The sequence below is a fragment of the Lissotriton helveticus genome, chromosome 3_1, assembly GCF_964261635.1.
Source record: "Lissotriton helveticus chromosome 3_1, aLisHel1.1, whole genome shotgun sequence".
Taxonomy (NCBI): domain Eukaryota; kingdom Metazoa; phylum Chordata; class Amphibia; order Caudata; family Salamandridae; genus Lissotriton; species Lissotriton helveticus.
Window position 1 is genome coordinate 550467513 of NC_136061.1, and position 26957 is coordinate 550494469.

Below are 26957 nucleotides of genomic sequence, written 5' to 3' on the forward strand. Positions count from 1 at the left end.
CACAGTGTTCTCAATATTTTTGCTGATATTTTTGTCTTTATTCAATTTTTCTTCATTGTCTTTTCCATTGCTTTTATCATTTCTTTCATTATTTTTGGTTATAGATTCATCATTACTTGATGGTTCATTCGTAATGGTGGTGGGAGAGAAACTAGTAACCTTTATTTCATTCATTGCGGATTCTCCTTCCCTCTTTTCTTTTTCATGAAACCGCCGGCGTTTCCTCCTCTCTTTGCGGCATTTGTTGCGCCTGTGGCGCCTTTCACTTGTTGTTGCTGTGTGCCCCTCGAACGCAAAGTGTTGCGTCTGTCTTCCACCATAAAAACCAGTTCCTCTGATGGAGTAAAGCTACTGACGGCAGTTTGTTGGACACTGTTTTCATCTTCAGAGCCAGTACTGCTATACACAGGACTTAGATCAGTGTCTGATAGAGCAGGGGCAATAGTAGCTGGTGTTAGGTTTTCGGACACCATGTTGGTTAAGGCTTGTTTTTTGGCTGACTCAAATTTCCTTGAAAAGGTAAATATTCTTCCACTTTCATAGTCAGATTTATCCCTCGCAAATTTGAAGGCTTTGCGTGTTTTAATGACGCTTTCGTGCTTATCCAGGCGTTTCTTTATCTCTTCCTGCCCTTTGAGGATTACTTCTTGTTGTTCCATGGCATCAAGTTCCAAGTTAAGCGCTTCAATTTGGGCCAATAGCTCTACTCTGTCGATCTCAGCATACTTAATCAATAAACACACTATGTTCATTGAGGACTCTAAACTGTTATTAGCCCACTCCTTCAACAACAGGGGGTTGGGATTCTCGAAGGAAGGAGCTATCAGTACCCTTAAACCTCGGGGCACTCTCCCCGCTTCCTTGTATTTCTCCAAACTCTTCTCTTCCCACCACTTAGTAAGCTCCGTACGGAGCAATTTTTCTAATTATATATATATATATATATTACCTACTGGCGGTCGCCAGTAGGTATATATAGTTAGGATTTTTTCTCTATGGGATTTTTGAAAATTCTATGTCAAATAACTTTGGCGTTTGTGGACGGAATTGGCTGAAATTTTCAGGAAAATGGCACATTTTGTTTCTGAGCAGCCCCTGAAAATTGGGGGGGGGGGTTCGTCCAGGGGGGGTCGAGAAAAAAGGGGGGTCCCAAAACGTGTTTTTAACATTGAGTTTTCCATAGGGCGGTTGGCCTCACTTTTAGCCCGAACGGCTGAATGGATTTGCACGAAACTTGGCAAAATTGTAGGGACTGGTAGCCCGATGTGCCTTTTGTAGGTCTCAATATATGTGCTCCAGTGGATTTTGAGAAATTAACGTTTAAAAAAAGATATATATCTGTAACAGCGGACCGGGCAGCGCTCCGGTTCGCGGACTTTTCGCGCAACGGAGCTTTGTGAAGCGAAGCTGATTGGTTCTCCGGCGTCTGTCAACATTCCAAACAGTCCGTAGCGGCCGCCATCTTGTCTCTCGGTAGGATCGAGAGACAAGAGGAGGCGAAAGCGAAGGGGCAAATGACCATAAGGGGGCATAGTAGATCCTCCCTGACCTCTTAGGTTTGATGTACCATTTTGCCAAGTTTGGTGTAATTCCGTTCAGCCATTCAGGCTGTAGACGTATCTAAATGTCAATAATCGAACGGCTGAATGGATTTGCACGAAACTTGGCAAAATATTAGGGACTGGTAGCCCGATGTGCCTTTGCTAGGTCTCAATATATGTGCTCCAGTGGATTTTGAGAAATTAACGTTCAAAAAAAGATATATATCTGTAACAGCGCTCCGCTTCGCGTACTTTTCGCGTTACGGAGCTTTGCGAAGCTGATTGGTTCTCCGGCGTCTGTCAACATTCCAAACAGTCCGTAGCGGCCGCCATCTTGTCTCTCGGTAGGATCGAGAGACAAGAGGAGGCCAAAGCGAAGGGGCAAATGACCATAAGGGGGCATAGTAGATCCTTCCTGACCTCTTAGGTTTGATGTACCATTTTGCCAAGTTTGGTGTAATTCCGTTCAGCCATTCAGGCTGTAGACGTATGTAAATGTCCTATGGAAAATTGCATGGGGAAAACACATTTGAAAGTGTTGAAATTTAGAACCAATTAAAATGTTACTTTGGTTTTGTATTTGTGTGTGAAGAAAGTTAATTGGTTATGTATATATGTCAAATGAGAGGAAACCACAGCCATTTTGTGATACTACTGTCTGAGGTACATTTGTGAGGAATTTTTGGTGGTGAATTTCTGGTGTTTGATTTACACAGTACTAACACTTCTCCTACTTTTAAAAAGGTGAGTTGTTAATTTGTAAGGGGAACTATGTTGTACACTTGAAGATAATTTGAAAAATGTTTTCTGTTATTTATTTGCAGTCCTTCTGTTATACTAAATACTTGATAAAGTTAGTTTTATATTATGTATTACTAAAAACGATAAATGAAAGTGATTATTTTTTTCTGCAATTTACAGCAAGCAATTTCAAAATAAAATGGCTCACAATGAAGAGACCGTGGCAATTTCTTTTGAATTGTCCACTACATTGATTGAAATTGAGAGCACCAATAATGAAATATTGTCACAAGGAGGAGATGACATGTATGATTTCATTAGATTGATTGAAATTGACAGCACCAATAATGAAATATTGTCACAAGGAGGAGATGACTTGAATGATTCCACTACATTGATTGAAATTGAGAGCACCAATAATGAAATATTGTCACGAGGAGATGACTTGAATGATTCCACTACATTGATTGAAATTGAGAGCACCAATAATGAAATATTGTCACGAGGAGATGACTTGAATGATTCCACTACATTGATTGAAATTGACAGCACCAATAATGAAATATTGTCACAAGGAGGAGATGACTTGAATGATTCCACTACATTGATTGAAATTGACAGCACCAATAATGAAATATTGTCACAAGGAGGAGATGACTTGAATGATTTTTTTGATCAATCTGTTGATGGCGAATTTATCGAATGTTTGGAGACCATAGAGTTACAAGAATCATCATTGCAGACTTTTCATGAGGAAATTGCTGATGAGGACATGTTACTAGTTCTTTCAAATTTAGAAAATTCTGAAGAATACATTTATATTTAGAAATCAAAAATTGTTTGAGACATTATTCATTTTTATTTTTAATTTATGAGGTTGTAGCGAAGTGATTGTAGTATAAAATGAGACTTATAGTATAGAGTGCAACATTTTTATGTTACATGGTAAGTTTACTCATATTTACTTCCCTTCTGCCACTATATTATCTCCAATGTGTATTTGACATCTCTTCTTCATCTCCGGCCTCCTTTCTCTCACTGTGTGTCTCCGATGCATCTTATCGCTGCTATTTTGTGTAATTACAGAAGAGAGTAAAATAAAATAGTTCGGAACGTGAAAAGGGGGCAAAGTAGAGTACCCCTCACCCCCTAGGCCTTTTCAGGCGGTCCCAAAAGGATCAGTTTCTGCTTTCCTGAGAGATTATGGTATGAGTTCCATATACCACAATAATTTGCATTACAACATGCAAGATATCTATCTCCTATTACCAACTTTTGGAGATATTCGCGCTAAGCGCGAATATCTCCAAAAAGTAACACCTGCCCTGAGCAGTTCTTAGCCATGTTATCCAATGGGAGGTGGATAACATGGCTAAGAGCATTAGCTCGGTAATGCATGAATATCGCTGACTTTTTAGCGATATTCATGCATTGCGGCCGTTTATTATCGCATTTGCGATAAACCTTGATAATAGCAAGGTTTATCTTCGATAATTTCTGACGATGCTTAGCGGTAAAAAATTCGTTGGTAAGCATCGTTAGCGATAAATATCGCTTAACTTTGGTAATATGCACCAACGTCTGTTAACGTTCGATTCGAAGGAAATGAGGAAGTGTTGAAAAACATTGTTTGCGCCATCTTGCCTTTTTTGAAATGCCACACTTTGTCGTGCACGGCAGCCATTTTAGATGCCTTGACCAGACCCACTCTCTGCACGCTGTCGATTCGTAGCATGGCTCCCCACCCTCGCAAGCATCTTCCCCAGGCACTGGTCACCCCCGCTCTCTGTCTTATGCATGGGCAATAAACCTCCCCCCATCTGCGCTGCTCTTCCCTGAGAATCACACTCTGTGCCCGCCCGACACCTCCCTTTCGCCCTATTCACTACCGCACCCTCTGACACTCCTCTTCCTCTGTGTCCGATTGTCCAGGCTATCAGCTAGCCCTGGAGATGTAGTTTATGGCTCCAGCTGTAAAGAATCACCCCTCTTCAAAGGAGTTATAGTAGATCAAGGCCCACACCCGATGAGATCCGTCACACCACACGTGTTCCTACTATCTGAAAACCATCCTGTATTGTGATTGGGGAGGGGACCGAGCCTGAAGCAGAAGATTCCAGGAATGACTCTTTGTACATCAAAGTTTTTACAATTATGTGTCACATTAAAAATATATAGCACTCCAACAAAGTAGTAGGAATATAAAACTTTAATAACATATAAATATATACAACAAAACAAAAACAGTAAAAACATTTAAACAACGAAGAGACCGTGGCAATTTCTTTTGAATTCCTGATGAGGACATGTTACTAGTTCTTTCAAATTATGAAAATTCAGAAGATGTTGCCTGGGGGTGGGTCGTCAGTAGCAGTCTGTTGTGCGAATAGTTCCAAGGCAGCAGAACGCGCTGAAATCTAGATGGCACGAAAGTGATGTCTAGTAAGTTGCCGCCCAGCAAATAACGGCGTGGGGCGCCGCGGGGGTGAGTGAGTCCAGTAGGCACCACAGCTATTCTTACCGGCATTGCAGAATTACTGCTGGGGACAATGCCTGTGCTGTAGCAGGGTCACAGCAGAAACAAAAAGGATTCTGTTGAAGATGTTGTTGGTTTTCAATTTGAAAACAGTTCTGGTGTCAACTGCTATGCTAATGTAGTGGTTAATGTTTTGTTTTCTCTAGAAAATGTAAAAGAGGGGGAGGCAGTCCAAAGTTCCGTTAAAAGGGCAAAGGAAAGGATCGGTGGTTTGAACTATCAGTCAAAAAGGGGAGGGGGTGCAACAATTTTTCCTACCGGGTCACACTGTGCTTTCACCGGAACTGAGGTCTGCAGGATTCTAGTAATTCAAAGTGAGGCTGGCGCCAGCATGGGAGCGCCGACGTCCCGCGGATACAGTTTCGTCACTCCACGGGCGATCAGGCAGTCATTCCCCATCGGGGGTCGGAGACTCCCGCGGCTCCTCTAGAATCTTCAAGGTCGTGGAGGACTACGGTGGTGGAGTCAACCAGTGACCGGGCCATTTCTTTATGCTGGGCCTGCTCTTGCCAGGTCGACCGCCATTTTGAGAGTTCGGTAGCTACTGGCGATCGCGGGGTCAAATGAGCGGACGGGCTCCACCTTGCCGGGCGAGACGTTGCAGCATGGCCACAGTGGAAGAACCCTTTTCCGGGCGCCTGGAGCGCTGAGGGTGCAGCTGGGAAGCCTCCACCTGGGGAGGCGGGAGAGGCCTGTTCGCACCGTCTCTCCCTCCCAGTGCACCCCACGGCGTCTCGCTTGAGATTTGTTATGGCCGGACCAGGCGATGAGGACGAGGGGGGGGGGGGTCGGAGGCATGTGCAAGACATCCCCCCCCAGTGTTGTCGCAGCCATTATTCAAGAAAGAAGAAGTGTCCCGTCCGTCTTCGGGCCGGGCTTCCGGTGGATGTCGGCCGGACGCCCCTGGCTCTGGCCCCATGAACGGGTTCCTTGGTTTATCGGCTGCAGCCGGATCCCGTCGGCCTCGGCCCCCCGACCGTTGGTGGCCGGACCGGAAGAGCATGTGGCGGGACTACCTGAAACTCTCAAGGGCCACCGCGGCCGGACTGGGGGAGAGAGGGGAGGGTCGAGGAGACATTCCCCCCCCCTGCAACTCTTCAGCGTTGTAAAGGCAATCCCCTGGCCGGGTCCCGCTGGCCTCGGCCTCTCCTCCGGCTACACCCTACGTTAGGATCTCCTGGCCGAGGCGTGGCAGCAGGACCCGCCTTATATGGGCTGCTCCCGGCTGGGCGTAGCCGCAACCCTGCCCCACCTTGGAAGTTTCCAGAGTGGGGGCGGATGTTCTACTGACTTGCATTTTCCCTAGTCTATCGATTTTTTTGGCGTGGCAGGCGGTGGGACAGCGAGGGGTGATTTGGTTTCTCTTACTGTTTTTCTGGTCTCTCACCACTGGCATATTTTAACGTTTTCTTGTTTCTAGGACATTAATAGGTTTTATCATTACGTTATGTTATCGTTTCTTTGTTCGTTGTTTAATAAAAGTTCATGTTCATCAGTGGCCTACTGATTTTCGTTTTCCTATTCTTTTCTTTCCAGGTTGTTTCATGCTAAAGTTTCTGTTAACAGGATACAGTGATCACTTCGTTATTATTGCATATGTCCTTTTCACTAGGGGTGCTCTCTGGTCGGGCCAGATGACGTATCTCTAGTAAATGGTCCGGGTGAAACAGGTGCATCAATCAGTGGGGAGTAGATAGGCATGACAGATTACAACGGGGGAGAAAGGTCCGCATTACGTACCCTTTCACTATTTGCAAAGATTTTCCTACGTATATTTGCAAACAGGGAATACCTCCAAAAAGAACCAATTCCCAAACAGTCAATGTTTGGGGAAACAATCAATCAATGAGGAACGAAATAGGCACGACGTGTTAAAGGTTTGCGTTACCTACCCTTCACTATCTGCAAAGGGAGAGAGAATATTCCTATTCTTCCTCGTTTGCAGGCAGAGAAGATTCTTAAGAGAACCAACTTCGAACAATTCAATGCTCGATTCAAACAATCAACAAGGGGTACTGTGAACACAAATGAACGCCGCTTATGTACATACACATTGGTATTATCAACAGGTTGTTCCTAATGTTTCTATTTTAGGGAGGTCAAAAAGAGATCCCATTAGTGGCCTACTGATTTTGCTCGATTCCTTTTGTTTTTTTACACGATTTTTAGCTATCTGCAAAGACTAAACAGAGTATTGCGACTCTGTGCTTGTTTGTAAATAGAGAATGAACCAAAGAGAACAATCAATCAAATGGAGAGAGAAGCAGGCACGACGGATTACAACGGGGGCAAAGGCCTGCGTTAACTACCCTTCACTATCTGCAAAGAGAGAGTACTCCTAATAGAAATGAGGGGGGGGGGCAGCATTCAAAGCAGATCAGTGTGCATAAACACGAAAATGTTTTTACTTACCACGTACTTGACATTCGACAGCTTATGATATTTGCTATTAAAAAACCATTGAAATTCACTGAAAAAACCATAGGTTATAGACCATATATAGTTAGGAATTAGCATTTAAAAAACCTTATTTTACTCACACAAAACCATTGAAATTCCATATATAGTTAGTTGCACTAACTATATATCGCGCACCCGCAATCCACTGCTGATCATGTCACATATTACATCATTCATGACATGGTCAGTGACATCACTGATGACATCACTGATGACATCTCAAATGACATCACTGATGACATCTCATTTGACATCATTCTTGTGCTAATACGATAAACCTCTTCAGACTCTAATATAACCTTAGATACACTCAGTGTATACAGACACTCATCCATGGAGTTACTCACACACCCAGTCAGTCATGCAAAGAAACAATCTCACCTCCATTTCTTCAACTATACAGTTAAACATACCTTACTTATTGAAACATATACTAACACATATTTACTCTCTTATACAATCCCTGATACAAGTTCACAATGATCGATACAACCACTCACTCATTCAGTGGCTCTCATGCATAGTTATTTATATATGCCAACTCTCACATGTACTGTGTTTTACATATGTACTTACTATGACATGTAGCATTGAGATATCCATTCACTCATCAATACACTCATGCACACAGTCAACTGCCCATGTAGCTGTTTCCACATGCACTCTTGAACTCATACACCTAGTGAATAAACTGCTCACACATCTATGCACAGAGTCACACACCTTCCAGCCACCCCCACACAAACTCAATCTCCCATAGAAATACTTGGGCAACCAATTAATAACACATATAGCCTCTCGTATAGCTAATGATCAACACATGCAGCAGTTTACAGAACAACAGACATAATGATGCACAAATTAAGACAGTTTAGTCACTAACCCATGCATTCAGTGAGACACATTTAATCACTCACTCATACAGTCAGTCACGCACCTACTAAATTCTTCATCCAGACACTTATACATCCACTCATTCTTCAATATGTAAGACATATTTTAACTTTACAGAAACATACAGTCACTGGATGTTGTCATCAGTGATGTCATCAGTGATGTCATTTGAGATGTCATCAGTGATGTCATCAGTGATGTCACTGACCATGTCATGAATGATGTAATATGTGACATGATCAGCAGTGGATTGCGGGTGCGCGATATATAGTTAGAGCAACTAACTATATATGGAATTTCAATGGTTTTGTGTGAGTAAAATAAGGTTTTTTAAATGCTAATTCCTAACTATATATGGTCTATAACCTATGTTTTTTTCAGTGAATATATATATATATATATATTTGTGATCAAGGCCCCTGGGTAGGCCGAAACGTTATGCTGGCAGGTCGCGACAAAAACGGAAAATAATTTTTCGCCTGCAAATGTTTGGGTCGGCTCTCGTTCCTTCCTCCGGCAGAGTCCCGGTGCATGGTGGTTCTAGTTTGTTTGGCATATATATGTATATATATATATTCTACTCTTTGATATTTGTACATACTTCATTTATTTTACTTGTTCATTTGAGTCATTTGATATTTTGGGAATCTGCATTTACTGATATATTTGGCCTACCTTTTTAAACATTGCATTATTAAACTTGTTTGTGTTATTTTTAAATGCACCAGAATTTGTTTTCTTGCCTTGCCTGAAGGGAGTGCTGTGTCCTTTCCTCGTTTTTGGGGAAGTGCTGCTCAAAGTGTAAATTTAAAGGTACAGTGGTAAATTTACCTCCCAGGTGGGAGTGCAGGGTTTGGGTGTGTCCTTTTAGTGAAAAGCACGTTCATTACAGCAGTGTAGAGTGGAGTGGCATAGAGTAGGGGCGTAGAGCTCAGTGGCGTAGAGTAGGGTTGTGCAGAATAGAGTGACGTAGAGTGCAGTGGCGGGGAGTGGCACAGAATGAAGCACAGTGCAGTGGTGTAGAGTAGATTGTTTCAGAGTAGAGTGGAGTGGTACAGGGTAGAGTAGTGATGTAGAGTTCAGTGTTGCAGAGTAGAGTGGAATGACCTAGATTGGAGTGGTGCAGAGTGCAGTGGTGCATAGTGTGGGGTGGAGTGCACTGGCTTAGATTAGAGGGGTGAAGAGTACAGTAGATCTGCATATAATGAAGAGGCCAAGAGTGCAGTGTCATAGAGTGCAGTGGTTCACAGGAGATTAATGTAGAGTATAGAGATGTAGAGTGCATTGGCACAGAGTTCAGTAGAGTGGTGTAGACTGTTCCAGAGTAGAGTGGTGTACAGTTTAGTGGTGGAGAGTACATTGTGGCAGAGTAGAGTGGTGTAGAGTGTATTGGTGTAGAGTAGAATGGTGCAAAGTAAAGTGATGTAAAGTGTAATGGTGTAGAGTGCAGTGGCATAGTGTTGCAGAGTAAAGTATACTGGTGTACAGTGCAGAGTAGATTGGTGTAGAGTGCAGTGGCATAGAGTGTATTGGTTTTGAGTAGAGTGCAGCGACGTAGAGTGCATTGCCGTGGAACAGAGTGACATAGAGTGAATTGCAGTTTGTATATAATAGGTTTGAAAGTGCAAGCTCATGCGCAAGGAGTGTATGCACTGTCGCATGCTCAAACTTGCATACAATAGTCTCGCAAACAAGAGCGCATGCGCCGTCTCAGGCTCTACTTAAAAATAAGGAATATTTTTGCTGTATTTCTTTCTTTTTCAGTTGTTTTTTAAATTTTTTAACAGATGAAAATGTCACCTTCGAAACCTTCGGTTAGAGGAGAGTACGCATATAAAAAGGTAAGCCAAACTTTGAAAACTATTTGTAAAACCTATATGTTAGCAAAACATTTTCTCAGCTTTACTGTTTCAAGTCGAGTGGTAATTTTACTGATATTGAAATCAGCGCTGAAGGCGTACTCATATTTTACATTGAACATGTGACTTGCAGAAACATATATTTGCATCTATTTGCCACATTACTATACACATATATGCAGTATATACTGTGCCTCAGAGCTGCTTTGATGCTGCTATAATCGATTCAAAGATTGAAGACATACTGTACAGTTCAGAGCCCCTATTGAACTGTTGAAGTATTGGCTTCCGACTCCTAAATATAGTGGGGACAGGCAGGTAGCATTAACATACAAGAAGAACTGGATGCCTATCTCCACATTCAAATGAGTCTCTTTAGTGGACCCTGATGTTCTGTGTGCAGGAGAACACTAGGAGTTCTAAATTCTTCCTTTTGGCTTTAATTCCTCTCTCTGTGTTTTCACCCAATTGAATGCTCACAATTCTCAAATTCTTATGCAAACCTATGTAAAAGGCTGTCACATTAACACACCCTGCTGTGGCAGGATAAGAGACACAGGGTCAGTTTATCAGATGTTGAACCCTAGATTCCTCATTTGCTGCAAATCTGTGCTACAGCTGAACGAAGAAGTGAATTGCATTCAGGCCTGTCTTACGTTCATGGGCTCAGTCTTCTCCTCAGTTCCACTCCCCTCCATAGGATCTGCCAAACTCAACAACTTTGTGTTCAGGTTGTTACAGTAGGAGGTGGTGCATCCCATGGTGGTGCTCTGGGTTGGATAAAGTGTGCTGTTTACCCTCGCCCCCAGTAGCATTCTGTAGGTGCCAGATTTGAGTGCCCCTCTTCCTAAGCCTAAAAAGTATCAGTGGTCAACTTCACTTGAGCTTCTAGTTTGTCACGTGCTCTTTACTGGAGACTGACATCACTCAATATATAGGCAGCAATTGCAATCCTAGATCTTCTCAGAGGCATTTCAGCACTGCAAGATGACATTACACAACTCTTCCTCTGGACATGAAGTTAACTGAATATGTTAGGCAAAATCCTGCCCGCTGGCGTCATTTCCTGTTTTTACACACCTCATTTACACGTTCTGGAGTGTCCTCTCGCTGTCTCACTGCAGAAAATTCTCCGTATCAGACAGTAACTAGGCCAAATGTCTCCTCCAAAACTTTCAGGTTTCAAGCCTTGTTGCAGACCCCATAAGTCCTCTAGAATCCACATGGCAACTGACTGCTTTCTTGGAGCATATATCAATACCGCAGCTAACCATTTGTGTGCCTTCATGTACCAGAGGCTGCACAAAACAGGCAGGCTAAAAACTACCTAGAAGCAGGGGCATTCAAATACATAAAGAACAATCGTCCCATGTGGAGAAATGAATTAGAGGCACTATAATGACTTTTCACTTGGAAAAGACAGTTTAATTATGAGAATGTAAATAATCATTATAGAGGCTCGTATAGACCTGAACAAATAAACATACATATTTAGTGCTTAATAATAAGGCTAAGGAGATCACACAGTGATTGAAAGTTTAAAAAGTGCAGAGTGTGTATGATACAAATAGCAATGGACCAGCATGTTTTGATACATTTACATTGTTTGGGACATTAAGGATCAGACACCATATCAGTTCATTAACTGTTTTGTATGGGAATGCCTCGTTTGGTATGGTCACCCCCTAGGTTTTGGACAGATTGTGTTGGTTTTTCGACTATGAGAGTGTCCTGACCCTTAAATGTGTATATTTGATTGGCTCATACTGAATTAACAGGAGCTAACTACTAAGTATATAGGTATAAGTACCAGGGGTAGCCAGGGCCTGTAAGTTAGAGTGTACTCTCAGGAACTACAGCACTTAGTTTGCCACCTCGAGTAGTGGCACCTGGTAAAACGTGATTTCCAGTCTGGAATAGCCGTTGAAAACTGCTAACTCTACTTTGCCATTTTAATCAATGGCAAAGCCCAACTTCCCTTTTTAATGTGTGTCACTCAACCCTACATCAGGTATGTTGAGTCCTAAAGGAGGGTGCAGCATATTACTATTATTTTTTGTTTTTTATTTATTGTGGCTTTTCATAAAGTCTCATACAGTTCACATCTGTTACATCGAAGGAAATGATGTCAAATATCAAAATCGAAAACAAATACATCACAACCAAAAACTCTGTGGCCATATCTTACCAAATGAAAGGGCAGATCCATATAGTTACAACTGTCATACATCATCTACATTAACTCTGTTCGTCAGTTACGTAGTTACAGTATCCAGGGTAGGCGGTGAGACATCCTTGCGTAAATAAATCAGTAAAGGCTCCCAAATATCATTCGGACGGGAGGTCACAGGCAACTCCTCCGCATATAGGACTAAGTTCTCTCTGCAATATATCAAGTCCTTAATCCACAGTTCAAGCGTGTGACTTCTTCTACTGTTCCACGTTATCGCCGCTTAGCAATAAAAAGTGCTACACGTACCAGCTTACCCCTTGCCCCCTTTAAAAAAGGGAGTAGACCCAATAAACACACCTGTGGCATGCAGGGCACAACCACCCCAAGGATTTTTGACAATTTAAGGATCACCGCATCCCGATAGGCCCTCACCCGCCCACATGCCCAGGATAGGTGCCAAAAGTCTGCACTCAATGCACCACATCGCGTACATGTGTCTGTATCACGTAACCCAAACCTAAGAAGTCTTTGAGGCGTATGGTAAACCTGATGAAGGAATTTTAAATGTTTAATGGGCAAATTCCCTTTGACGTGAGGGCTCCAGTCAGGCTACAACAGTGCACCCAATCTACCTGTGAGATCGGGTGGTCCAGATATTCGTTCCATTTTTCCAGACTTTTATCATCAGGGAGGGCCCTGTCTTCTCTAAAGGCGCAATATAATTTAGTGACTAGTGTGTGTCGAGTGGGACTAGAAAGTAAGACATGTAATGCAAGGGATTCTAGAGGCTCTGTGGAATGCATTGGATAATAGGCACGTGCTGCTTTCCTAAGTCCTGTCTATCAAGAATGTGAATAGTAGAGTCTAATTCTGAATATAATCCGTGTCTTCAGATGTCAAGAAAGTGCCATTGGGGTATAGATCCTGCATTTTATCAATGCCTGCCTGAGCCTGTATACGCATAGCTCCCGTCTCATGTGTCACCAATAGGTTCTCGTGATAGGTAATAGCAAAGAGTACAATGGTAGTTTCCCGGCCAATCTACCCAGTGCCTGCCAGGCTGCGATCCTCGTGTTAATAGTGTTGAAAGTAGTACGGGATGTGGGTCTGCTTTTGTGTGTTAAAATGGAACTTAATGGGATGGGATCTGCATCCCAGTGTTCCACCGCCACGTGTGGGATGAAATTGTGATCAGTGAACCAAAAATGTGCGTATTGTGCGTGTGCACACAGATAATAGACATAGAGATCTGACCCCCCAAATCCCCCATGCTTATAATCTAGGGTTAGTGTGCACCAGCGTACTCGGGCCTGTCTTCCACCTCATATCAGACGGAGAAGTAGCAAACGTATTGTTTTAAAAAATTTCTGGGAGAGAGGGATCGGTATGTTATTGAAAAGATATAGAATATCTGAAAGAAACAGGTCTGAAAGAAACCTTAGAATATCCCCAGGCGTCAGACTGGATCCGGAAATGTTTGCGTAGCAGTACCCTTGCGCGTCGGTAGGCGTCGGTAGGCGTCGTCTGCGGCTCCGCGTCCGTCATCTGTGTCGTGGGCGCCGTGATGACGTCGTCGGAGTACTTAGACGCCGCCTCCGCGCGCTGACGTCAATTCTTCTTTTTTCCGCACCAGCAGCGCAGATCCAGAAAAAGTGGTACCTTAGTCATTTTTTGACTAAACTTTTCACGATCCCTTTTGATCATTTTTCGAGTCTTCGACTCCGAACGGTGCCGCAGGGCCTGGCGTCGCAGGGCCCCGCTGGATCCGCTTCTGGATCCGGGTCGTCGCCGGTCGATTTGATGACCTCACCGGCGCCAGTCCCTCAGGTGTCACTTCCGGCGCAGTCTTTGGGCGTCGTCGTCCCCGAGGCCCCCCTCGATCCGGTTCCGGCACCTGAGCGGCGCCCGATTGGGGAGTTTTACTTCAATGAACCGGCCCCATCATTTGACAACCCTGATTATCAGGAGATGGGTGATGAGGAGGAGTGTTGGGAGGGGTCTGAGGACCCTCTGACACGGGATTGTCAGTCCCAGGAGGACTGGACAGGTGGACTTGGGGATGCCAGTGGTCTGGACACCTCGCCGGACACTGGCTTTGTCTCACCTCCTACCGTGGCTTTGGAGGAAGGGGCAACCTTCAGTGTGGTGTTGATGCGGGCAGCCAAGGCCTTGGGCCTTGAGCTCCCCGTCGCGGCCGTGAGGACTAACCTCCTCACTGAAGTCCTTAAACCGCAGTCAAGCTCGGCTGAGCCTCTGCTGCCGTTTAATGAGGCCTTGACTGACGTTCTTGTGGGCACTTGGTCCAGGCCCGCTACAGTTTCGCCTGTAGATAGGAACGTGGCCAGACGCCACCGCCCGGCCCCGGGCGACCCTTGTTTCCTGTCCACCCACCCCTACCCCCGAGAGACTGGTCATCCAGGCTTACAATTCCCAGACTGCATTCCCGTCGGCTCCGCCTGACCGGGAATCCAAGAGGTGAGCAATACGGCAAGAAGGTATTCTCCTCCCTGAGTCTGGGACTACGGTCTTCCAACACTGCATGCCTCTTGGGCCGCTACACCCACTCCCTGTGGGACACGGTCACGGACGTGCTGCCAGAATGCCCTATGGAGGTGCGGGCTAAACTCGGCCAAGCCCTTGTGGAAGTCCGGGATGCGGCACGGTATTCCATCCGGTGTGGGCTGGATACCACGACTCTCTGGGCAGGGCGATGGCAACGACGGTGGCGATACGTCGCCACGCCTAGTTGAGGTCCGCCAACTTCCCTGCCGATATCTAGAATACCCTCATGGACATGCCGTTTGATGGCCGTCGCCTTTTTGGCGACAAGGCAGACCATGTGCTTGAGCGCTTTAAGGACTCCAGGGCTACGGCCAGGTCCTTGGGCCTCTCTGCCCCGTGCCAGCAAACGGCTGCCTTTCGCTCCTTTCGTAGCCAAGGAAGGGGCGCCCCCACAGGTGCTGCCAGCCACGCACCGCAGACTAACATCCAGCGCGGTGGCGGCCTTGGAAACCGCCGCGGCGGCGGTCGGGGACAACGGCGAGGCCAGTCCACACCTTCCCCCGCAGCATCCGCCTCAAAACCCTCCTAGTCCGTGCTTTCAGGCCCATGTGACGCCAGTGGGGGTCAGGGTTCGCCATCACCACCACCACTGGCGAACTGTCACGTCGGAGAGGTGGGTGCTGCAAATCGTCCGAAGCGGCTACTCCCTCCCCTTCGAGGCGTCCCCTCCAGCCATGCCACCCAGCCATGCCACCGCAGTACCACCGCGTGTCGGGAGATCACTTGACACTTCTACAAGAGGAAGTTACGGCCCTCTTGGCCAAGGGGGCCATCAAGCGCGTTCCTGGGCCAGAAGTAGGGTGTGGTTGTTACTCCCCCTACTTTCTGGTACCCAAAAAGGGCAAAGGGGGCCTACGCCCCATCTTGGACCTACGGAACGTCAACGGCTTCCTCCGGAAGGAGAAGTTCAAGATGCTGACATTGGCTCAGGTCTTAGCTGCCCTAGACCCTGGAGACTAGATGGTAGCGTTGGACTTGCAGAACGCTTATTTTCACATCCCCGTCCTGCCGGCCCACCGGCGTTACCTGCGGTTCACGGTAGGCTACGAGCACTTTCAGTTTACCGTGCTCCCCTTCGGCCTTACCAGCGCCCCATGGGTGTTCACGAAGGTGATGGCGGTGGTCGCAGCTCATCTGCGCAGGTTAGGGGTTTCAGTCTTCCCCTACCTCGACGACTGGTTGTTGAAGGCGGGCTCGCCCCAGACAGTCGTCAGCCACCTCCAGACTTCCTGCACCAGCTGGGGTTTTCCATCAATGTACCGAAGTCACACCTGTGTCCCTCCCAGAAGCTCCTCTTTATCGGAGCGGTTCTCGACTCGGCGCAGTTTCGGGTTTATCCCCCCGAACAGCGAGTTCGGGATATTCAGGCTCTGATTCCACTCTTTCAGCCTTTATCCCGAGTCTCGGTCAGGTTGACGCTGCGGCTTCTGGGGCTGATGGCCTCCTGCATCCTTCTGGTGCATCACGCCAGGTGACGGATGCGGGCTCTGCAGTGGGACCTGAAGTTTCAGTGGGCTCAGCATCAGGGCAACCTGTCCGACCATGTCCTATCTCGGAGGGCACTGCGAGACAGCTGCAGTGGTGGCTCACGGACCGCGATTGGGTCAGCGGCAGATCCCTCTACCTTCCCCATCCGAAGCACGTAGTTGTGACGGACGCGTCCCTCCAGGGCTGGGGAGGCCACATGGGAGAGTCGGAGATCAGAGGCCTCTGGTCTCCGGCGGAGTCCCGGCTCCATATCAACATTTTGGAGCTGCGGGCGATTCGTCTAGCACTGAAGGCATTTCTCCCCTCTGTCGGGGGGAGTGTAGTGCAGGTGTTCACGGACAACACCACCGCCATGTGGTACTGCAACAAACAGGGCGAGGTGGGGTCGTGGACCCTCTGTCAAGAGGCTCTGCGACTTTGGCAGTGGCTGGAACATCAGGGCGTGACCCTGGCAGGTTCTCTGAACGCAGGGCGGACGAACTCAGCTGCCGGTGCATGATGGATCACGAATGGCGTCTGAACTCGGATGTGGCGCAAGGCCTATTTCTGCAGTGGGGAGAGCCCTGGTTAGATCTATTCGCCACAGAAAAGAACACGCAATGTCATCAGTTCTGCGCGTTGGAATTTCCAAGGCGGCACTCGCTCGGAGACGCCTTTCATCGCGAGTGGAGTTGCCGTCTGTTGTACGCCTTTCCGCCTATACCACTGCCCAGAGTGCTGAAGAAGATCAAGCGCGACCGGGCCCAAGTTATCCTTGTGGCTCCGGACTGGGCACTTAGGTACTGGTATCCCGAGCTACTCAGTATGTCAGTTGATCCCCCGGTTCGTCTGCCTCTTCGGGAGGACCTTCTGTCGCAGCAGCAGGGGACGGTCTTCCACCCGAACCTGTCCAGTCTCCACCTCCATGCTTGGAGATTGAGCGGCGACAGTTGAGGCCATTTGACTTGCCTCCTGAAGTTTGTACTGTGATTCTGGCAGCCAGGCGTCCCTCCACAAAGTCGGTATACGCCTGCAGGTGGAACAGATTTGTGGCATGGTGCACAGCAAAGGCTGTGGATCCTCTCTCTGCCCCTCTAATACGAACTACTGTTTCTTACAGATATATCGTTACCGAAGGTAAGTAACTTGTTCATTAGGCAGTACCACCATTTTTATTAATGCAATGCGATTAGCAAGTGAAAAAGGTAGTCTAATCCATCTACCAATTGCTTGCTCAAGCAATGTGACAGTGGTGCCATAATTCTCACAAATGACCCTGTCTGTATCGCAGTGACCCCAAATCCCCAAATATTTAACCGAGTCCGTTGCCCACTCAAGAGGAAATTCCAGCTCTTGCCGGTGTGTGGTTTCGGTCAGTGGTAGTACCACCAACTTAGACCAGTTGGCAAACCGTATGTATTCCTGCAGCACTGATGCCAGATGGATATGGGGCTCTCGGATACAAAGCACACATATCATCCGCATACAGTGAGATGATGAGTGGACGGTGATGCAAACTAAGAGCCGCATGTTTGTGAAGTTGCCTGATGAGGCATGCCAACGGTTCCAGCATCTGAAAGAGACACGTTAGTGATAGATTCCTTACCTTAGAATATCCCCAGGCGTCAGACTGGATACGGAAAGCTTTCATCAGCAGTACCCCTGCGCGTCGATAGGCGTCGTCATACGGCTCCGCGTGCATCTTTGGCGTCATATTTGCCGAGTTGACATCACTGGAGCTACTTAGACTCGCCCACGCTCTCTGACGTCAGTTCTTTCTTTTTCCGCGCCAGCAAGCGCAGATCCGGAGAGAGCGGTACCCCGTCAACTTGTTGACTGAAGTGTTTGTTTGATTAAATTGAAAGTAAAACGTACTCCTGGTGCATAGGGATGCCTGGTTTGAAGCTTTGGAAGGCCTGTCAGCGCACGATGTCGCTGATGGACCCGCACCGTGAGTGTCTCTTCTGCCTGGGGCATGACCATGACACCGAGTCTTGTTCCCACTGCCGAGCCATGGCCCCAAAAACTTTGTGGGAGTGGTCCCGAAAGTGGCTGGAGGCCCAGGTGTCGGCCCCATGTTGTTCCAGGTTCATCATTCGCACTCGTAGTCAGGTAAGGCGAAGCACAAAAAGTCGAAGAAGCGTTGTCGCTCTTCATCATCCCCTCGCCGGTCGTGAGTCGCGGCTGAGGCGGCAGGTGGCACCGCCCCTGCAGCTCCAACGGAGCATGAGCAGTTACTGCGGGCCCCACTGTTCCGCATTCCTCAACATCATCGACACCCAGAGGCCTCCATGGCTCTGGCCGTGGCTCCCCGTTCTTGCCGGTGGACCCCGTATGGCCCCCACTGACATCAACGTTGCCGGCGGCCGACACTGGCCTCGACCTCTTTTCTGACCTCGGCACGGTGCCGGAGGGATGTTTTCCGGCACCGATCCCAACGCCAATGGGGGACTTTTACCCTTTTATTCACCCACGTCCTCGTCCCCTCGTGCAGGAAGGGGAGGATTGGGAAGGGTTTGAAGACCCTCTCGCAGCACAGTGCGAGTCCGTCCCCGACTGGGATGAGGAGGCGGAGGCCGGTGGCCCGGATTACACTCCCCTTCAGCTACTATGGAGGAGACTGGTTCCTTTTCCACGGTGCTACGTAAGGCGGCCGAGGCACTTGATCTCGAGCTCCTTACAGTGGCTGTCAGGACCAACCTACTGACTGAAGTGCTTCGGCCAGCTTCTTCTTCTACAGAACCGCTGTTGCCGTTTAATATGGCCCTTTCTGATGTACTTTTGGGCACTTGGTCCCGGCACAACACGGGGGCTCCTGTGGATAAGGGTGTGAGTCGACGTCGTCGCCCAGCCCCGGGCGACCTTGCCAGCCTCAACCAGCACCCCACACCTGAAAATTTGGTGGTTCAGGCCTCCACGTCCCCGAGTGCGTTTCCTTCAGCTCCACCAGACAAGGAATCCATGAAATTGGAGCAGTTTGGAAAGAAGATTTATTCTTTCGCAAGTTCTGGACTGCGGTCTGTGAACAGTGCCTGTCTCTTGGGCCGCTATTCCCATTCTGAATGGGATGCAGTTGAGCAGGTGCTACCTCAGTGTCCAGAGGAGGCTCAGACAGTTCTCTCCCGACTCTTATGGAGGGGAGAGGTGCGGCCAAGTTCACTATACGTTTTGGTCTTAATACCGCTGATTAGGGCTCGGTAGGGCGATTTCCACAATGGTGGTGTTACGTCGTCATGCCTGGTTGAGGACGACTGGCTTTTCTGCAGATGTCCTTAGACCTTTCGGCCGCACTTATTCCTACCACTTCCAACTTTCGTTCCTTTCGAAGCTCCGGAAGAGGCATACAAACTTGTTCCTTTCAGAACAAGCCTGCTCAGTAACAGTCCCAGCGCAGCCGTGGACGTGGGGCTCGCAGAGGCGGGTCACAGGGCCAGCGTACGGGTCAGTCCACCAACCCACCTGCTGCTTGTGCCTCAACACCTTCCTAGTCCGGTGTTTCAGGCACACCAGACGCCAGTGGGGGGCAGGATTCATCATCACCTCCCCTACTGGCGCACCATTACATCAGACAGGTGGGTTCTGGAGATTGTTCGTAGGGGCTACCCCCTCGCCTTCGAGTCTACCCCCCCAGCCTTGCCACCGCAGATCCACCGCATGTCGGGGGATCATTTTGCATTCTCCAACAGGAAGTTGCGGCCCTCTTGGCCAAGGGGGCCATCGAGCTCGTCCCGACGCCAGAAGTAGGTCGTGGTTGTTACTCCCACTACTTCTTGGTTCCAAAGAAGGACGAAGGTCTGCGTCCCATCTTAAACCTTCGGAACATCAATCGCTTCCACCAGAAGGAGAAGCTCAAGAAGCTCACTCTGGCTCAGGTCTTGTGTGCTCTCGACCCACAAGACTGAATGGTGGCACTGCACCTGCAGGATGCTTATTTTCATATTCCCGTCCTGCCGGCCCTTTAGCATTACCTACGATTCACAGTGGGCCAGGAGCATTTTCAGTTCACTGTGCTCTCCTTAGGCCTTACCAGCGCCCCTCGGGTGTTCATGAAAGTGATGGTGGTGGTCGCAGCTCATCGGCGCAGTTCAGGGGTTTCAGTCTTCCCCTATATGAACTACTGTTTTTTCAAGGTGGGCTAGCCTCAGACAGTCGGCTCCCACCTCCCGACTACGGCCGACCTCCTGCATTTGCTGGGATTTTCCATCAACGTGCCAAAGACATACCTGATTCCCTCTGAGAAGCTCCTCTTCATCGGAGCGGTTCTGGACACAGCGCAGTTTCGGGTTTATCCTCCCGAACAGCGAGTTCAGGACATTCGGGCTATGAGTCGTACCCAGTTGACAAAAATGGGGGGAAAACCCATCCGCTGGAGAATAAAGAACAGAAAGCCCCATTCAATTGAATCAAATGCTTTGGCAGCGTAATGTATGACATCTGTCGCCGAAACGTCTGGAGAAACGTCTGGACAAAGAGTGTGGAAAAGGGCAATTAGTGTACGAAGATTGTGCGTGTAGGTATAAGCCCAGACTGGTCTGGTAGCACCTGATTTTGCATGAGTGGTTGAAGGCGGGTAGCGATTATCTTCACCAAGATTTTTACGTCTGTGTTGATGAGCGACAAGGGGCGATATGAATCGCAAACGTCGGGTGATTTATCTTTTTTTAATAGGGTAATGATGAGAGCCTCGCGAAGGGAAGGGGGAGCTCTCCTGAATTGTGTGCCTCTGTATACATTTCTATCAGGAAGGGGGTAAGCTCCTCTACATATGCCTTGTAGAATTCGGATGGAAATCCGTCCGGGCCTGGTGCTTTTGTGTTAGGGTGTGAGGCTATCGCAATACGAATAACTTCTACTGCGATAGGCTGACTGAGATATTCTCTATGTCTATCCAATAGCCAAGCAATGACTATGTGTGACAAATAGTCATCTAGTTCCTCAGCAGCTGTATCACACCGCGAAGTGTACAGGTACATGTATGTTTGTCTGAAATGGTCCGGTATATCCGTGATGCTGAAATGGTCCTGTCCAGCCCCATCTGTGATCTTAGTAATGATGTTGTGATGCATGTGGTGTTTAATCTTTGTGGTCCGGTGATGCCCCGGTCTCCCACCCTCTCCATATGAACGAGCCACAGCATTTTTCGATATGTATCAGAGCTCTTCATCTGCTAGTCTACTGTGTTCGAGAATAGCTTCTTTAATGGTAGCTAAGGTTGCATCGCATTGTGCACGCTCATAGTCTTGTTCGAGGCTGGACAGTGTGGATTCTACTTTGGTTATTTTTCCCCTCAAATCCTTTAAAATACCAGCGGATGTACTGATACAGTCACCTCGAATGGTGGCTTTAAACCCCTCCCACAGTGTCCCGGCGCGGTCAACAGATCCCTTGTTCTGAGCAAAATATCGGACAATGGCCTCGCGAATAGTTTCCAGATAAAGGGGGTCCAGCAGTGCCTCGGTGCGCAGACGCCATGTATTTTTGTATTTGTATTTATATTTATAGAGAGCAATTCTCACCTACAGGTCTCTAAGCGCTTATAGAAGGAAAGAGACACGGACCAAGCCTTCCAGCACGGGGACGGGGATTATCCCGATCCCCAAGCCTCTTGGCAAAGAACCGTTTTCAACTTCTTCCTAAACGGAAGGGGGGCATGCTCTTTACGCACAGTCTCTGGTAGTTTGTTCCATAAAGGGGGAATGGCGATGGAAAAGGCTCTGCCCCCTTTGGTAACCAGCCTGAAACACTGACACTTCAGTAGACAAGCCTCTGAGGACCGTAAGGTCCGATTCGGAGTGTAGAGTGCTAGACGATCTTTAACGTACTGCGGGCCTTGGCCATAAATGGCCTTGTACGCAATGCAGAGGCCTTTAAACTTGGCTCTCTGCCTTACCGGAAGCCAATGCAGGTGTTGAAGGAGAGGGGTGGCATGGGCTTTCCTGGGCAGATTGAAAATCAGCCTGGCTGCATTGTTCATGTTAAGCTGGAGTCTAGCAAGTAGCTTCTCCGGAAGGTCGATGTAAAGGGCGTTACCATAGTCCAGGCGAGAGATTATCATTGCCGTCACGATCAGTCTGAGAGTGGAAAAGCTCAGGAAAGGGGCGAGCTTGCAAAACTGTCTCATCAGGTCTGCGCAGCCTCCCACTACTGCAAAAACCTGCTGAGACATAGACATAACAATGTCTATTTTAATTCCAAGGCTCTTCACGACCAAGGCTGGAACCGGGTCGACACCCAGCTCCTGCGGCCAAAAAGGGTTACTCCATGGGTTAGAGGCAGTGGCAATGGCCAGGACCTCGGTCTTATCCGGATTGATTTTAAGAAAGTTGCATGTCATCCAGTTGGTGATTAATTTGAGGATATTTTGTGTCTTAACTTGGGCAGCTGATGAATTGTCAATCTGGATGATAAGTTGAGTATCATCCGCATAGTGGTAAATCTGGCAATCCATGGAGTTCAGAGCGCCAATCAATGGCTGCAAGTAGACATTAAAATGGAGAGGGGACAAGGCTGATCCCTGCGGGACACCACAAGAGAGACTGCCCGAGGTAGATATGTGGGATGCCAGCTGTACTCTCTGGGTCCGACCACTAAGGAAAGATGTGAGCCATTTAAATGCTGTGCCCTGGACTACAAGATCATATATCTGCGACAATAGAAGCTCATGGTTAACCGTGTCAAATGCCGCGGATAGATCCAGTAGGACCAGGGCACATGGCCTCTTTTTGTCCACTTGGAGCCTAAGATCGTCGAGTACCGCCAGCATCACCTTTTCAGTGCTATGGTGGGCCCTGAAACCTGACTGGTTGTACCTTAGAAGATTGTTTGTTTCAAAATAATAGGAGAGATATTTCAGCACATGTTGCTCCAGCACATTTGACAAAAAAGACAACTGGGAGATCGGTCTGACATTTTTTAGATTTTTCACATCCGCACCCGGCTTCTTCATAAGCGTGATGACCCGCGCTTCTTTAAAGTTCGCCGGGACAGTGCCGAGAGCCAGCGATTGATTCAGAAGTGACTGCACCTCTTCCTCTATCCCGGGAAACGCCATCTTAAAAATGGTGGGTGGGCATGGATCTGCCGGGGAGCCAGACTTAACCCGTTCTATTAAGAGGGGCAGGGAATCTCCGGACAGAGTCAGGAAGACCGTCAGAGGTGGTACAGACAGGGGTACCAAAGGGGCAGGTGACAAGGAGCAGGGTACAATAGAGGTGGTGGTGATTACCTCTAGTAGGTCCTTGACTTTGTCAAGAAAAAAGGACTGTAACAAGTTGCAGTCCTCTGGTCTGTGTGCCGGCCTCACCGTCTCTATTTGCCTCAGTTCAGAGAGTACCCGTAAGGTTTCTTTTTGGGTATCCTGGGCTGAGGCAATCCGTGTTTCATAAAATTCCCCTTTCCTTGCAAGGATGGCATTTTTATAGGCCCCGAGCCCTAGCAGATACTCCCTACGGGAGTCTGCATTATAGGATTTCTGCCATGCTCTCTCCTGTTGACGGAGGCGTTGCTTCAGGGCTCTTAGGTGGTCATTGAACCAGGGGGCTCCCTTGCCCTTGTCTCTAACTATAACTCTCTGCATGGGGGAATGTATGTCCAGGGCCTGCTTCAACCTAGCTGACAGGGCGATACTAGCGGCATCCGGATTACCCTCAATGGAATTTGAGGCCGCTATATTCTTTAGTGTATTGACCAGATCCGCGTATTGGATCTTCTTTCAGTTTCGTGATTCTTTCCATTCCGGGTCGGTGTTGGGTACCTGCCTTTTAGGAGGCAGCTGGCCACTAATTAGATAGTGGTCTGACCAGACACAGGGTCTAACGTCTATTGGGTGGACAAAGGGTGTGATGTCCAGACCAAATCCAACGTATGTCCCTTCTCATGTGTGGGGACTTGTACCACCAGATTAAGTTCCAGAGAGGTCAGGGCTTCATTAAGTTGGGCAGCCTGACTGTCCATGGGGAGCTGATCCCAATGGAAGTTGAAATCTCCGAGGATTAATAGGCATTGGTAGCGTGTGCGGAAGTCACAAACCAGTTCAATAAAGACCTCCACAAACTTATAAGAAGTGTGCGGGGTCGATATATAATCAAGATGGCTAGACAAGAGACTGGCGAGCAGAATTTTGCCCCCAGCATATCCGCCCCTTCAATGCTTTCAGCACAGATTATTTCGGCCTTCAGCTCCTTTTTATATAAAATTGCTACTCCACCCCCCCTGGTGCTGCCCGGTCTATTATGATAGACGGCCGCATAGTTTGGCGGCAGAGAAGCAACAATGTCCGGGGTGTTCTCAAGCCAGGTTTCCGTAATGCCAAGGAGATCCAGAGTGTTATCCTGTAGGAGGGAGAATACCTCAAGGGTATGTTTTTGAAGGGAGTGGGTGTTGAGAGAGGCTACCTTAATTCCCCGTACTGCGGCATATCCAGGTGGCTGAGCAGGGGGGACATTCGACTTAAAAACAGTGTTTCCCCACTGGTTTTTAGCAGCTTATTGGATATAAGAATGTCAATGATTGCGCTTTTGAGGGGCACCGAGTTATGGGCCAAACTCCGCAGGTCGTCCAGGCCGTACAGGAGCCTGGGGCCAGGGGTCATGGCCCCCGGCCCCGATCGAGCGCGGACGGGTGCAGACGGGCTTGCCTTGGTGCGTCTTCGGCGCGCCATCGGCGCCCCCGCTGCGCACCCTTACCGACCTCATTTTAAATCCCCTAGCTTGGCCAGAAGACGAGAGCGCTAACCGCGCTATCCCCCAAAGCTGGCTGCCTGTGGGTCGCGGTGGCGCGTGCGTACCCCTCCGATCCCCCCCAGCGCCTAATTCAGCTTGGATGTCGGGCGGGATTCAGCTAGAGCAGTGCGTGCAGGTAGGGGTACAGGTTCAATTTTAAAAAACAGCAATTTTTTATTTGTAAAAAGGACGCGAGCTACAAACTCCCGGCTTCCGCCTCAGGAGCTGGTCCCAAACTAAGCCTTCGGGGAACCTGTTGAGGGATGTTAATAGTGTTAATAGTTAATAGTGAGGAGGCGAACAGGACAGTGATCTGAGAGTGTACGTGGCAGATTCTCCACCCCCATCACCCAGCTCGCCATCAACTCACCCACCAGCCAATAATCAAGACAAGACCAACTACCATGCGCTGTGGAAATGTGTGTGCCCTCGCGCGTCTCCGAATGTCTATGACGCCATATATTAAGCAATCCAAATTCGGCCATCCCGCTACTGATCGCATAGGCTGCATCAGGGGAGTGCCCCTCTCTACCACTAGACTTATCCTTGCTGGGGCCCAAGTGGGTGTTAAGATCGCACCCCCCCCCCCCAGGGAATCGCAGCATCAGGCCAGTCGCGCAGTACCGCAAGGAGGCTCTCGAATAAGCCAGGTTCCTCAATGTTTGGACCATATGAATTCACAATGGTGATCAGCTTGCCTGCCAACGTCCCGTGTACCATGGCATACCGACCTGCAGAGTTGACGTGGGTGTGATGTGCTGTAAAAGGAAGTCCTTTCTTCACTAATGTGAGAACCCCCCGGCTATAGGAGAAATAGGAGGAAGCCAGACAGTAACCAGCCCAGCGAGTCCCAACCATCGTGTCTGTTTGTTTCATTAGATGAGTTTCTTGTAGGACCGCTATATTCATTCAATGGCATTCTAAATGAGCTATCACTTGTCGAATTTCTTTGGGCTAATTGAACCCCGCACATTCCATGTGAGGCAAGAGATTGTCAAACCATTACTGTGCATTTCGAGAGTAACACATGTGGAAGAAGGAATCTACCTATGACCAATGTGTGAACACCCAGCAAGATAATAGCAACAATATGTAGCCACATAAACAGACCCCAGACAAATACCCTTCCCCACATCACCCGCCTCCTACTTTAGCAACCCCAACACGCCAAAGCCATCCCAACTTCCCAGAAACAGATCCCAAGTGAAGCACCAGGTAAAGAACCATTTGTGGGGAACACCCATGAAGTGGCACGCCAGAGCACAAACTCCCTCCCGATGAAGGTAGGAGATGGCCGAACCATCGTCCAGTGCCCTTCCCAGACCCCGCAATCACATATCATAGAAATGCAGAAGGAGAGCCCCTCCATCAATGAGCAGGATAATCCATTGTAGGAAAACATGAAATCAAAGAATCAGAGAACCGGTAGGCAGTAGTAATACTCATGACCCATGCCAGTCACTCTTCCAACTTAGGAGGTTCTATTACAGAGTTAACCCAGGCCACATGCTGATTCACCCTGTTCAGTATCTACATCATTGTCTGCGTGCCTGGGGGAGCGGGTTCGGCGGGAGACAGATTTGGCGAACTCCAATGCTGATTTTGGGCATGTGAAGAATTTGTACTTTCCATTGTTCTCTACTTGCAACCTCGATGAGTAGAGCATGGCTAGGCTGTCCGGTTTTTGGTTTAAACCTATAATAACTGATAAATCTCCACCGGAAGGGAAATAGCCCTCACCAGTGTAAACATATAAACACTGAAAAAAAACCTGCACAACCACAAACTAAATGCCATTCAAAGAAAGGAAAAGGAGAGTAAAAGAGTAATTTTTTTTTCTACCTGAATGGGCCAATACAATGTAACTTTGTTATATAAGTTAGCAGTAAGAAAGACTGGGCTAACAATATTCTGCTTGAGTTTTGTTGTTTAGGGATGTAACTAAAATATTGTTTCTTCATCCTTTTTTCAGTTTTGTGGTCTTTGGTCTAAAGATACAGGGGT

The 26957-nt window shown here is 47.9% G+C and overlaps 1 protein-coding gene across 1 annotated transcript in view; it reads left to right on the forward strand.

The window, feature by feature from the left end:
- The window catches only part of VPS8 (VPS8 subunit of CORVET complex), a 2052516-nt gene that overhangs the window by 1813174 nt on the left and 212385 nt on the right, over nt 1-26957 (forward strand). Inside the window, exon 44 of the mRNA XM_078680452.1 lies at nt 9960-10013. Coding sequence (XP_078536578.1) covers nt 9960-10013 — 54 coding nt within the window. The remainder of the gene's footprint in view (nt 1-9959; nt 10014-26957) is intronic.